The 13,951-nt window shown below is 37.1% G+C and overlaps 1 protein-coding gene across 1 annotated transcript in view; it reads right to left on the minus strand.

Annotated features, from left to right (window-relative positions):
• TARBP1 (TAR (HIV-1) RNA binding protein 1) overlaps positions 1–13,951 on the minus strand; it is an 84,382-nt gene that overhangs the window by 52,548 nt on the left and 17,883 nt on the right. Inside the window, exons 7-11 of the mRNA XM_025356215.1 lie at positions 12,655–12,790; positions 11,614–11,710; positions 10,102–10,191; positions 2,847–2,985; positions 894–993 (exon numbers count right to left, since the gene is read on the minus strand). Coding sequence (XP_025212000.1) covers positions 894–993; positions 2,847–2,985; positions 10,102–10,191; positions 11,614–11,710; positions 12,655–12,790 — 562 coding nt within the window. The remainder of the gene's footprint in view (positions 1–893; positions 994–2,846; positions 2,986–10,101; positions 10,192–11,613; positions 11,711–12,654; positions 12,791–13,951) is intronic.

The raw sequence follows: 13,951 nt of genomic DNA on the forward strand, positions 1-13,951 counted from the left end.
AGGCTAGATAACCAACTTCAGTACAAAATCTTTGTCTAGAAAAGAGATTTGGTGTAAACCAAATTTACTGTATACCATGCAAATATCCTACCGGATCTACCTAAGGATGCTGCTTATTGCAAAACTATAATCTAGTGAAAACTGAGCTGCTTCCATTCTCACAAAATATAAATAAGACTGTTGTAAGATTGTTTTATCTTTATTACTATTTTTTTAGATTATGTATTGTACAAAGGAGTCAAATCCAGTAAATCTCTTTACCTAAACTTACACTGGAATCCTGTAATCCACTTCTAATATTCTGATATAAAACCAGTGATTATTGTATATAGTTTTTTAATCTTCTCTAATTTAACATTAAATTTTTTTCAGACAGAGTCTCACTCTGTGGCCCAGGCTGGAGTGCCATGGCACAATCTTGGCTCACTGCAACCTCCACCGCCCGGTTCAAGTGAGCTTCCCGTCTTGTCCTCTCTAGTAGCTGGGACTACAGGCATGTGCCAACACGCCTGGCTGATTTTTGTATTTTTAGTAGAGACAGGGTTTCACCATGTTGGCCAGTCTGGCCTCAAACTCCTGATGTCAGGTGACCTGCCCGCCTTGGTCTCTCAAAGTGCTGGGATTACAGACGTGAGCCACCGTGCCCAGCCATCTAATTAACATTAAATTGTTAAGTTTAACATTTAATTTACCAATTTAAAAGCACTAATATGCCCTTATTCCTATTTGTTATTAACTTGAAACATTTCTTTGGTATACTGTGAATGTTCTAGTACCCTCCCTTAATACCTTGTGATCAACTCACTTAAATCATTCAAAAATCTGCATACACATCATAATTCTGATCAGGATTTTTTTAAAATAGGTTTTCTTTTCAATTATAGAACAATTACCTATATTGAGTCTTCATTCCTTCCACATCCACAGCCAGCAAGACCATCAAAGAAACAAGCTTGGCTTCAAACCAATCAGGCATAAAGCAGTTTTCTCCTGCTTAAATAACAATAGTTAAGGTTTGCAAAGCATTAACAAAATCCTTCAAGGATGATGCTTCAAAAAAAAAAAAAAAACCCCACTAAATGATTATGCCTTATTAAATTATGAGAGAAATACAACTGAGATGAAATACAGTAGAACACCCTAGAGCATGGCTCATTATTATACGTATCTATTTCACATGAACAAAAAACAAATTTGTGTACCTGCTACATGCCATGCAATTACCTGGGTGCTGCAGACACAGTGGTTCCTGTGCTCATGGAATTCAGTGTACAGGAGAAAAGCATTAATCAAAGAATAAATACATAGAAAATTGCAATTATAGTGAAGGCTATAAAGGAGAAGTAAATGGTGCTAGTGGAGTCTACACTGGGAAGATGTGCCCTTATCTGGAGAGTAAGAGGAAGTTTTCCTGAAGAAATGACAATTGGGCTGAGTGTGACAACTCAAGAGGAAAGATGAAGGGACATAAGAACTTTCTAGACAGAAGGAAGAGCACATCAAAGGTCTTCTGGCAGAAGGAGGCATGCCATATTCAGAAAACAGAAGTATGCTCAGGAGTGTACTACGTGACAGGGAGTAGCAAAAACTGAAGGGGCATAAACAGGCAGAGAACAGAGACCAGGAAACCTTGCAGGCCATGCAGAGGACCTTTGTCTCTGCCCTAAAGGCAACAGGAAGCCACCGAAGGTTAAAAAGAACATATACAAAGAAGTGGAGGAAAAATGTCTAAGATCAAAATTTGTATTTTGAAAAGATTTATCTAGGTACCATGTGGAAAAGATATTGCAGAGGAAGCAACGGTAGATGCAAGGTAACTCGGTAAGAGGCAACTCTAGTATTTCAGCTGAAATGAGTCTTCCCTAAAATGTGACCAGCAATGAGATTAAATGAAGACACAAAGGCCATGGCCTCTCAGGCCTCTATCTGACTCCCCAGTGGATGTCCACTTTAATAGGGACTAACATATTTATTTCAAATAATTTTCCAATGTTAACAGCATAGGACATTTACTAGACACGGACAGACCAAAAAAGACTAAAAACACAAAAGACAAATGTTCCAAGAAGCATAAACTCATGCATTTTGGAAGGATAATTATCTCATCATTTAAGACCTAGTCCATGATCAGCTTACAGAAACCAGGAGATGAAAATGACTTTGTGTGAGACACAGCTAGGAAATTTAAGACATGTTAAATTCGAAGATGCAATTTTCCTAAATTATCACCAATGACTTTAATGAAAAGGAAGCATTAGGAATGTAAAAAGAATCCTAATTAATGAATCTGTTAAGAGTGCTTCTCTAATGTCTTACGTATTTCCTCAAAGAAAGGATTTTTGTAAAATTGATGTTGCAAAGTATCTGCTGAAAAAGAAACTAACAAAACTATCCTTTTAAACACAGCTTTTGTTTAAAATTGTTTTTCATAATCAGTTCATACTAAACGTAGTGCTTTAAAAACGAAAAAGATAAACACATATTTCCAATGCACATATTTCCACTACAGAGGCTCCAAAGCCATATCTGCAGTATCTAGTTCACAGGGACCCAGTAACTGTAGAATAAATAAATTACTTTTGTCCACTTCTTAACTCTGGCAACTTATTAGCTTCCTTAAACATAAAGTAATTTAAAATCTCAAGTCTCAGAAGAGATAAAGTATTAATACAAGTTAGAAGACAGTATCTTTCCGTTTTTTTTCATATTATTTTACTGAAATACAAGTTTGGCATCAATAAATCATCACATATTTCATAAAGCCTAACTCTGGGTCTGAAAAACTAGTTAAAAGTTCTTTAAAATATTTTGGTTATATCAATCCATAAAAATGATTGCAGACTTACTTTCCCAAGCAGATGACTTAACATACTCTTGAATAAGGCTCTTCACATAAGCATTTAAAGATGTCTTGTGAAGTCCAATGGAGCTACATATTGGGGATGGCTTAAAATAGCTTTCATTAACACGTAGCCAGTCACACAGCTGGAAGAGAAAACAGTTATTACTTTATTTTAAAAACCTAACCGAACAAAGGGTTTCTAATCTCCTTAAACCAATTTTCTTTATTTCACAATAAACTGAATTTAAATAATTGAATACAAGTAATAAACCATTTACTAGCATACTTGAGTTCCACAGACAGTAAATAACAAAAAAACTGTGTGTGTATATGTATGTATGTGTATATGTATGTGTGTTATATATGTGATATATACATATATGTACTATGTGTGATATATGTGTGATACATACATATATGTGGTGTATATATACATATATATGTGACATATATACACACATATATATATGTGTGTGTGTGTGTTTTCTAATCTCCTTCAAAGAATGTATAAACTTCATTAACAGGCAAGAAATTCTAACATACCTTATATAAAATGTACATTTGAATGAGGTAAAGATCTCTATAAAAAATAATGCATTACATAAAACAAATTACAACCTTCAACTAAAACTTCTTCCAGCTTCACATGCTAAAACAAGAAGTTTTATCGTTGAGAGAAGGTAGAATTTGAAAATTAAGTTATAATCAAAGTTCCTGCCCTCCTCACAAGTTTATTTTCTATCATACACGCATATTAAAATACTGTATATTAATTTAAAAGAGAAACACTGTCCAAGGCCGTCTCCATTACATCTCTTAGAAGGTTTGCAAATAAAAGTCACATAATTTCACAACTCATCTTTGGTCACATGTAATGGTCAAACTTTTGTTTTAAAATCTAAATATGTTCTCAATTTCCTTTTTATAATATCTGTCTTAATAAGCAAATTCAATAACTGAGTTTAAATATGAAGAAAATAATAATGAAATGAGTCTTTCTAAAAAGTAGGCATTTTTGAAAAATTATTTTTTGTGTCCATTAGGGTTATCCAAAGTTTACTACAAGGAGGCAAAGGAAGAATACATCATTCAACCAAAGACGAAACGGATGAATGACTCTGGATGAATGAAGTGGTCAGGACTAAAAGACACCACACAGGTATAATGAGTGAGCAGGTCAATAACACTAGAGGAGGCTGTTCTGTGTAGGTCTTTATCAAGTCGGATAATCTTAAGATATTATCTGTCTAACAGTGAGGTCAGCCGGTATTTATCTTCTAACAGTATACACTTTTCTTTGTATTCCTCTAAAACTGGCCAGACTACGTTTCCTAATTATTACTGTAAAATATGTGAGGCTTTTCAAAGCTTGTATTTCCACAGGCATGATTCTGCTGTATCAAAATTATTTTTGACAACTAAACTCTAATTCATATTTGATATTTTTCTTTCCCTCTATCAAATCTGTCATAAAATTCAGAATATTTTCCCTTCAAAGAGTTTTCATGTCAGACTTACGGTTTAAAATGACATTTAAATGGCAGTCTCTGGGTAGGCAGGCTCCCTTGATTCCCCATTAAAATACAAGTCTCAAAAATCTATGTGGACACATAAAGAGAATGAAAGGACAAGCCACAGACTGGGAGAAAATATTTGCAAAACACATATCTGATAAAGGACTGGTATCCAAAGTATTCAAAGAACTTTTAAAGCCTCATCATAAGAAAACAAACAACCTAATTTAAAAATTTGCAAAAGAACTGGACACCTCCCCCAAAGAAGGCATACAGATGGTAAATAGCATATACAAAATGCTCAGTATCATCTATGTTCAGGGAATTGGGAATTAAAACAGTAAGACACCACTATACAGCTATTGGAGTGACTAAAAGTCAGAACACTGACAAACCAAATGCTAAGAGGATGTGGGGCAGTAAGAACTCTCATTCTTTGCTGGTGGGAATGCAAACTAGTACAATTCGAAAGACAGCTTGGCAATTTCTCATAACACTAAACAGAATCTTATCACTCAATCTGGCAACTGTGCTCCTTGGGATTTACCCAAATAAGATGAAAAGTTATGTCCACACAAAAACCTGCACAAAGATGTTTACAGTAGTTTTAATCACAACTGCCAAAACCTGGAAGCAACCAAGGTGTCCCTCAGTAGGTGAATGGATAAATAAACTGTGGTCCATCCAGATAATGAAGTCTTAGTCAGCATTAAAAAAAAAAAATGAGCTATCAAGCCATGAAAACACAAGAAGGAACCTTAAATGCATATTACTAAGTAGAAGAGCCAATCTGAAAAGGCCATGTCCTGTATGAGTCCAACTATGTGGCATTATGGAAAAGACAAAACTAGAGACAGTAAAAAGATCAGCTGCCAAGGTTTGGGGGAAAGGAGGGATGAACAGGCAGAGCACAGAGAATTTTTGGGGGCAGGGAGACTATTGTGTATGATATGTCTGTCAAAACCCATGAAATGTACAATGTGAAGAGTGAACCCTAATGTGAACTATGACCATTAGTTAATAATAGTAATCAATATGGGGGTCATCAATTGTAACAAATGACCCACATTGATACAAAATGTTAACAATAGGGGAAACTGTATGTAGGGATGGGAAGAGTGGTGTGGGAGTATGTGGAAACTGTACTTTTTTTTTTTTTTTACATTATTACTTTATTTTTAAAATATATTGAGACAGGGTCTCGCTATGTTACCAAGGCTGGTCTCAAATTCCTGAGCTCAAGCGATCTGGCCTCCTGGGCCTCCCAAAGTGCTGGGATTATAGGCATGAGCCACCATGCCTGGTCGGAACTCTCTGTACTTTCTGTTTAATTTTTCTGGAAACCAAACACTGTTTCACAAAATAAAGTCTATTAATTAAAAAACTACTTAGAGTGAGCTACATAAAGCCATTTCTACAGGTTTAAAATGACTGAATATCAATGACTTTACATGACTTAACATAATAACTAGGTATTTAGATAATGAGAACACTATGTACAAAAGTTATAGGATACAGTCGAATCTACACTAAAATATATATATATATATGTAAGTGCTTTCCAACAAAAAAGAACTGAAATCTGGATTCAGCTATAAACCACCAACTAGAAGCTTCCTGAGGGTAGTCAACGTGTTTCTCTCACTGACCACCGTATTCCCAACACTCAGCACAGTGCGTGGCCTGTGGGAGATGTGCAATACATAGTTCTCAACAAACGACTCCAAGACATCAGGAGACAGGCAAAACAAACCAAAGGAGAGTCAAAGATGAAAACAGACACCGATGCATCACAGAACCGAAAAATCAAGGGGAACAGACAAAGAAATCTAACAGCTGGCTCCTTAAAAACAAATAAACAATACAACAGGCAAACGCCTCACCCCTTAAACCAGGGCAAAAAGACATTATTAATAATAGGAGATATTTACATTTAATATGGGCTAAAGGTAGCCTACAGCATTTTTACATGAATTTTCTCTTTTAAACCCCACAACTCATACCATACAACAAAATAAATTCCAGCCGGATTACAGTCCACAATTTTAAAGCTATGTCTATTAGCTGCAGTGAATAGGCTTTATTTGAATACCCGAACAAACAAAATTGGACATCTGACCAAATAAAAATAAAATAAATTTCAAAAATATTGTTAGTTTTTTTAGGTGTGATAAGGGCTTATTTTTAAGCCCTTTAAACTCCTTATCTTTTAGCAGTACATACTCAAATACTTACAGATGAAAAGTAAGATTTGATAAGATTTGATTCAAAATAATTGGGAGAGGAAGGGAGAGTAGGAGGTCCAGGTCAAAGAAGATGGGCCAGTCAGGTGCGGTGGCTCACGCCTATAATCCCAGCACTTTGGGAGGCCAAGGCAGGCAGATCACAAGGTCAGGAGTTTGACACCAGCCTGGCCAACATGGTGAAACCCCAACTCTACTAAAAATACAAAAATTAGCTGGACACGGTGGCGGGTGCCTGTAATCCCAGCTACTTGGGAGACTGAGGCAGGAGAATCGTTTGAACCTGGGAGGCAGAGGTTGCAGTGAGCCAAGATCACGCCATTGCACTCCAGCCTGGGCAACAGGGCGAGACTCTGTCTCAGAAAAAAAAAAAAAAAAAGACCATATATGGTGGGTGATGAGAGTTCATTACATTCTTCTAAGAATTTTTAAAATTTTTTCAGAGTAAAAAGCTACTGGGAAAAAAACTAAACAAAATCAAAAATCAAAATGAAACTGAAAAGATGCCCGAACTTACAAACTATAAGAGAATGATAAATTATAATTACACTGAAATGCCCTTTCCCATCCTCCAGATTGGTAAAAAATCCTGCTTCACAACAGGCACTATCATACCCTGTGAAATTCCTGCAACCCTATGGTAGGCCCCAAAGATACCGAGGTCCTAACCCTGGAACCTGTGAATGTTACTTTATGCAGCAAAAGGAGCTTTGCAGATTAAGTATTCTGAGATACGGACATTATGCTGGATTATTTGAGGGGGTCCAATGTAATCCTAAGTGTCCTTATAAAAGGAAGGCAGAGGCAGATTCGGCCACAGAAACAGAAGAGAAGAATGTGATATGAAGATGAAGCAGAGATCTTGAGAAGCCAGGCTGCTGGTTCTGAAGACGGAGAAAGGACCATGAGCCGAGAAATGCAAGCAATACAGCTCCAGAAGATGAGGAAATGGCCTCGCCCCTACACGGAAGCACAGGCCAGCCAGAATCTTAATTGCAGACCAGTGAAACGGATTCCAGGCTTCTGGCCTCCAGAACTGTAAGGCAATAAATGTATGTTATTTTAAGCCACCAAGCTGGTGGTAATTTATTACAGCAGCCATATGGAAACTATGGATGGAAATTGGGCAATCCCCAGAAAGATTGCACAGTCACCCAACCTCTGACCACTGATCCCAGTTCTAGGACTCCGTTCTGCAGATGTACCTGCCAACTATTCATTTATTGTGGCATTGTCTGTAAAAGCCACAAGACTAGACAACTCAACAGTTCGGCAATGGGAGAAGTTGAATAAACAATGGTACAACCACCAGATGGAATACTATGCAAGCTTTACTTTACAAAAAAAGACTAAGAAAGGTCTTTGCCTATGGAGATAAAGAAATCACTATGAATACATATTTTAATGAAAACTTGCAAGGTAGTAAGCAGAGTCTATATCAAAAACAACTTTGTTTAGGGATGGGGTGGGGTAGGATAAGGATCAAGGCAGGATAGAAGAGCAAAACAATAATAAGACACTTCTGACCAACAGTTTTAATCTTCAAATCATGTAAATTCATTACCCATTCAGTGAGCAAAGCTAAATTTTTTAAAAAGGAACTAAAAAAAAAAAATTATTTGCAATGGGTATAACAACTTGTCAATACCCTTTTATTTGTTTTTTCATTTGTTTGTTTTTTGAGACAGAGTCAAAATCCCAAAACAAAATGGGGAAAGGACAATAATAGACAATTCACAAAAGAAATACTACAAAGACATGAAAAAATGTTTTAAAAAACTGTCATCAGAATAATGCAAATAAAGTCACCAAATGCTGTGTTTCATCTACCAAAGTGGCAAAGAATTTAACATGCTGATACATTTGGTATTGTATCACTGTAGATAAAGTGGATGTCCACTGTCATACTTTGAAACCTCTCTCAATCTATATCAAGAACCTTAAAAATGTTGAAATACGGCAAAATTCAATTTTATGAACTTATCCTAAAAAATAGGTATAAATAAAAATGTAAAGGAATAAGTTCCTTCCAGTGTTATTTACTTTTTGAGACAGGGTCTCACTCTGTCGTGCACGCTGGAGTGCAGTGGCACAATCTCAGCTCACTGCAACCTCCGCCTCCCGGGTTCAAGCAATTCTCCTGTCTCAGCCTCCCAGGCAGCTGGGACTACAGGCATGCAGCACCATGCCCGGATAATTTTTGCATTTTTACTAGAGACGGGGTTTTGCCATGCTGGCCAGGATGGTCTCGAACTCCTGGCGTCAAGTGATCTGCCCACCTCAGCCTCCCAAAGGGCTGGGATCACAGACACGAGCCACTGCGTCCAGCCCAATGCTATTTATAAAAGCAAAAACTTTGAAACAAAGTCCAAGAAAAGGAACTAATCCAATAAATTTTACAAGATATAATCAACTGAATTTTTACTACACCTTGAAAAATTACTTAGCAACATGTTAAAATGCTCATATATATGTGAATACAAAAAAATAAAATTTAAAACAGTTCAATCTATATTTAGAAAGATTGTATGTATTATTGTAAATACACATATACTTATCTATAATGAGAAAGCAAGTAAGAGAATACATACATTCATAGGGAAAAAGAATTAAAAACTAAACAAAAAATATGAATTTAGTTTGATGGTAGGCATTACAGATCATTTCTATTTTCTTTATATGGTTCTACATTTTTCAAATTCCATATAATTAGATGCATCAAGAAAATAAAACTCCATTTTTTAAAGGCCACAATTTGCCCCTTCTTCATTTCTCAAAAACTATATAACCCAGAGGCGACAAAGATCAGAACTCAACCACATACATAACAAATAAGCACTGAATTCAGTCATATAAACTAAATCCCGTGGTTTACAAAAAGAGGGAGGAGGCTGGCCCTGAAGAGCCCTGAGGAAAAGGGTGGCATAGTAAGAGGCCTGGACGCCAGGGATGCAACATCAACAAGACATCATCACAAGGGGCTTCACATGAGGAGGGTCTGAGCTAGAGCCACAGTGGGGCATGGAGAAGAGGAAAGATGTTTATGAGACAGGAGGGTTTCATGATGAATTGGATGCAAAAAGTCAGAACAAACTCAGAATTACCAAAACGTTAAGGACTGGACAACCAGGGGGAGGAAGGAGCCATTCAATGACAGAAAAAAGAGAAAGAGGAGTTTGTGTCACTTACTGTGTTTGAGTCTAACATCGTCATTATTCCTAATGCATCTCATCCAGAGTTGAGATCTGCCCACTAGCAAGTAAAGATTTTCTTCTAAATAGGTCTATCTCTACTGCAAACATTTTCCTCTCTCCCACCTCTCCATAAGCATCTTAGCAGAATTAGTTAAGTCCACTCAAAGCAAATATACAATATTTCAAAGTCTCTGTTGACAGATAACAAAGCAATCATTATATTTTATATAAATGGTTACTCAGAAATTCATTAAGAAAATCATTTTTTATAGTTTTCAAAGACTTTATTATATTATTTTCAATCTCACCTCTGTCCACAATGAAGTTCCTCGTCCTAAGGATTCCTCTTGTCTCAGAGACATGAGAAAAGTTGAGACATCAGAAAGGGACACTTTCTCCTGGGCAGCGCAGAAAAGATTTTAAAAATTACTCATATGAAAATGTTTAACTGAATAAACTAAAACCACTGTGGAGGCAACCAATTAATACTATTTAAAGTAGGTTATCATTAGCTAAATCAAAAGAAAGCAAGTATCATTAGCTAAATCAAAAGAAAGCAAATAAAAAGAAAATATTATTCAACTTTTAACACGAAGATACCATGTTAACTTAAAATTGACGTTACTATCTTAAAGATGGTCACAATCTTAAAAAAAAAAAAAAAATTCTATAAGAAGAAATTATTTTCAATCAAAATGTGAGGCCAGGCGCAGCGGGTGACGCCTGTAATCCCAACACATTGGGAGCCCAAGGCGGGTGGATCACCTGAGGTCAGGAGTTCGAGACCAGCGGGGCCAACATGGCAAAACCCCATCTCTACTAAAAATGCAAAGATTAGCCGGGCATGGTGGCAGGTGCCCTGAAATTCCAGCTACTTGGGAGGCTGAGGCAGGAGAATCACTTGAACCTGGGAGGCAGAGGTTGCAGTGAGCCAAGAATGTACCACTGCACTCTAGTCTGGGAGACAAGAGCAAAACTCTGTCTCAGAAAAAAAAAGTGATTATTTTCAATGCCATAAAAATGATCCCGACTAAGAAAACCACCTAAGTCTTTCATTCCCTTAAGGTTGTGCATCTTGAATGAAGATACCTTGCTCTATCTAGGCCAGGCATTGGCAAAAACTACTCACGGCCTGTTTTGTAAATAGTTTTGTTGGAACATAGCCAACGCCTGTTTATTTAGTTCAGAAGTTGCAACACAGATCATAAAGCCAGCTGCAAAGCTTAAAAAATGTTTGCTACCTGGCACTGCACAGAAAGAGTTTGCTGACCCCTGTAGTAAGCAATGTTTATTGAGGCTTTGTAAAAAGCACAGAATATGCGCCATATATATTCCTTGAATGTCGATACAGGGGAAGATGAGGGGAAAAGTATAAAGGGAACGAGGTATAAGCTCCAAGAATCCTCTCCCAGTGGGCCACGCAGGACACGCTTAGCTCCCCCAGCAACAAGCTGTGACAACACAGTGAAAGTCTGTCTACCAGGGAAGCTCAATAGAGATTCAGTGCCTCGGGCTTTTACTGGGACATGGTCATGCAGGTACCTTTTGCCTCATACATACTGAAATTCCAGACTCCCAGAAAGAAAGCAGGTTTTCAGTATAAACCACATAGAACAAACACTTTAGATACAATAAGCCACTCTTAGCAGTTAGGATAGTGTAAATCCTCCCAAAATCCAAGGTCCCGTTGCCAGCCAAGGGCCAACCTTACAAGCAGGCCTTTCTAATGGTAGTATCATAGGTCTGCTATGTTAACTCATTTCTGCACAACCACTCACTAAGAAAGACTTATAAATGGAAGTAACAAAAGAGAAACTTACCACATCTAGCAAATTCATAGCTGTTTGAAGAAGGTAGCATTGGGCTGCCCCTCTCAGGAGAATCTGATGTGTGATCATAGTGCAATGAATAACATCCCTGACATCGAAACACAAAAAATGCAGTTCCGTATTCCCAAAGACAATTCTGATAATTTGTGATTATCAACAAGTTGATTTATAACATCTACAATTTCTAATGCAGAAAGTCAGCAGAATTTCAAAGCTGTTATTTCCCATTGTGGCCTCTATTAGAGCTCAATTTTACTATGAAACAAGTCTCTTAAAAATAAGACTACAGGCCAGGTGCAATGGCTCACACCTGTAATCCCAGCACTTTGAGAGGCTGAGACGGGCAGGTCACCTGAGGTCAGGAGTTTGAGATCAGCCTGGCCAACATGGTGAAACCCCATCTCTACTAAAAATACAAAAATTAGTTGGGAGTAATGGCGCACACCTGTAATCCCAGCTACTTAGGAGGCAAAGGCACGAGAATCGCTTGAATCCAGAAGGCAGAGATTGCAGTGAGCCGAGATCACGCCACTGCACTCCAACCTAGGTGACAGAGCGAGACTCCAGCTCAAAAACACACACACACACACAAAAAACTATAAATGAAGATGCTTTTAAAGAAGTTTATATTTACTGAAATACTTTTTCTTTTTTTCATCTCCTCAAATTCCTTTTTACCAACATTTTTGAAATACTTTCTATTAAATATTATTGTTTGATATTTTATCTTTAGTTTTCTACCTACAAATTAAAAAAAAAAAAAACTTACTGGCCTTATTTAAAGAGGTCAAAATTCAACAGCATATATCATCAATACACATTTAAACTAGTAATTTGTAAAACAAAGTAAGTTCAACTATATGAATAATATATTTTTTAATTTGTTTTCTTATGTAAAATTAAGAGCTCAAACATCCCAATGCCAATATTAACTATTTCCATTTACTGTAGATTAAAGCAGACGGAAAAATATATACATTGATGGAAAGTCATGGCAAATAACCATACAAGTACATATCCAGAGTAAATTACCTGAGAGCAAGAAGCCCATCTATACCCAGGGCCTTATATTTTGGGACATTTGCCAAAGCCTTAGATAGAAACAAAATGGGAACAGCACACCAATGCCTACTTGTCATCTTCCGAATAAACTTCAATAGGAAGTTACCTGAAAGAAAAAGTTTTAAATTATCATTGTTGCCAACAAGCACATGAAAAGAAACTCAATACCATTAGATATTAGGGAAATACAAGTGAAAACCACAGTGACGCTCCACTTCCCACACACTAGGATGGTTATAATCTAAAGGACAGACAATAATCAGAACTGGGAGGATGTGGAGAACCCAGAACCCCACACAATGCTGGAGGGAACGTAAAACGGTGCAGCCACTGTGGAAAACAGTGTGGCAGTTCCTCCAAAACTTAAACAGACTGACCACATGAGCCAGCAGTTCTACTTCTAGGTACATATCCAAGAGAACTGAAAATTCTACTTCTAGGTATATATCCAAGAGAACTTGTACGTGAACATTCATAACAGCATTACTCAGATAGTCAAAAGTAAAAACAATCCAAATGTCTACCAATGAAATGAATGAACAAAATGTGAAATATCTATACAGTGAAATATTATTCAGCCACAAAAAGGAATGCAATGCTGATATATGCCACAACATGGATAAACCTTGAAAACACTATGCTAAGTGAAAGAAGCCAGACATAAAATGCCACGTATTGTATGATTCCGCTGATACGAAATGTTGAGAATATGCAAATCTATAGAGACAAAGAGGATTCGTGGCTGCCAGGAGCTATGGGTAGAGGAGAATGAGAAATGACTATTTATACGCCTGGGGCTTCTTTTTGAGGGTGATCAAAATATTCAGGAATTAGACAGTGGTAACGGCTGTACAACTTTGTGAATACACTAAACACCACTGAATCAAATGGTTTAAAAGGGGTAAATTCTATCTCAATAAAGCTGTTGTAAAAAAAAGTTAATTTAATTTCATTTCTATTTTAGTAAGATAAGTATTCTACTATACTATAGGGATTCTGAGACCCATGGAGCTCTATTTTTTTTTAAAGGTAATTTTTTCTTTTCTTTTCTTTTTTGAGACAGAGTCTCACTCTGCTGCCCAGGCTGGAGTACAGTGGCTCGATCTTGGCTCATTGTAACCTCCGCCTCCCGGGATCAAGCAATTCTCCTGCCTCAGCCTCCCGAGTAGCTGGGATTACAGGCATGTGCCACCACGCCCATCTAATTTTTGTATTTTTAGTGGAGATGGGGTTTGGCCATGTTGGCCAGCTGGTCTCAAACTCCTGA

The sequence above is a fragment of the Theropithecus gelada genome, chromosome 1, assembly GCF_003255815.1.
Source record: "Theropithecus gelada isolate Dixy chromosome 1, Tgel_1.0, whole genome shotgun sequence".
In the NCBI taxonomy this organism is placed as follows: Eukaryota; Metazoa; Chordata; class Mammalia; order Primates; family Cercopithecidae; genus Theropithecus; species Theropithecus gelada.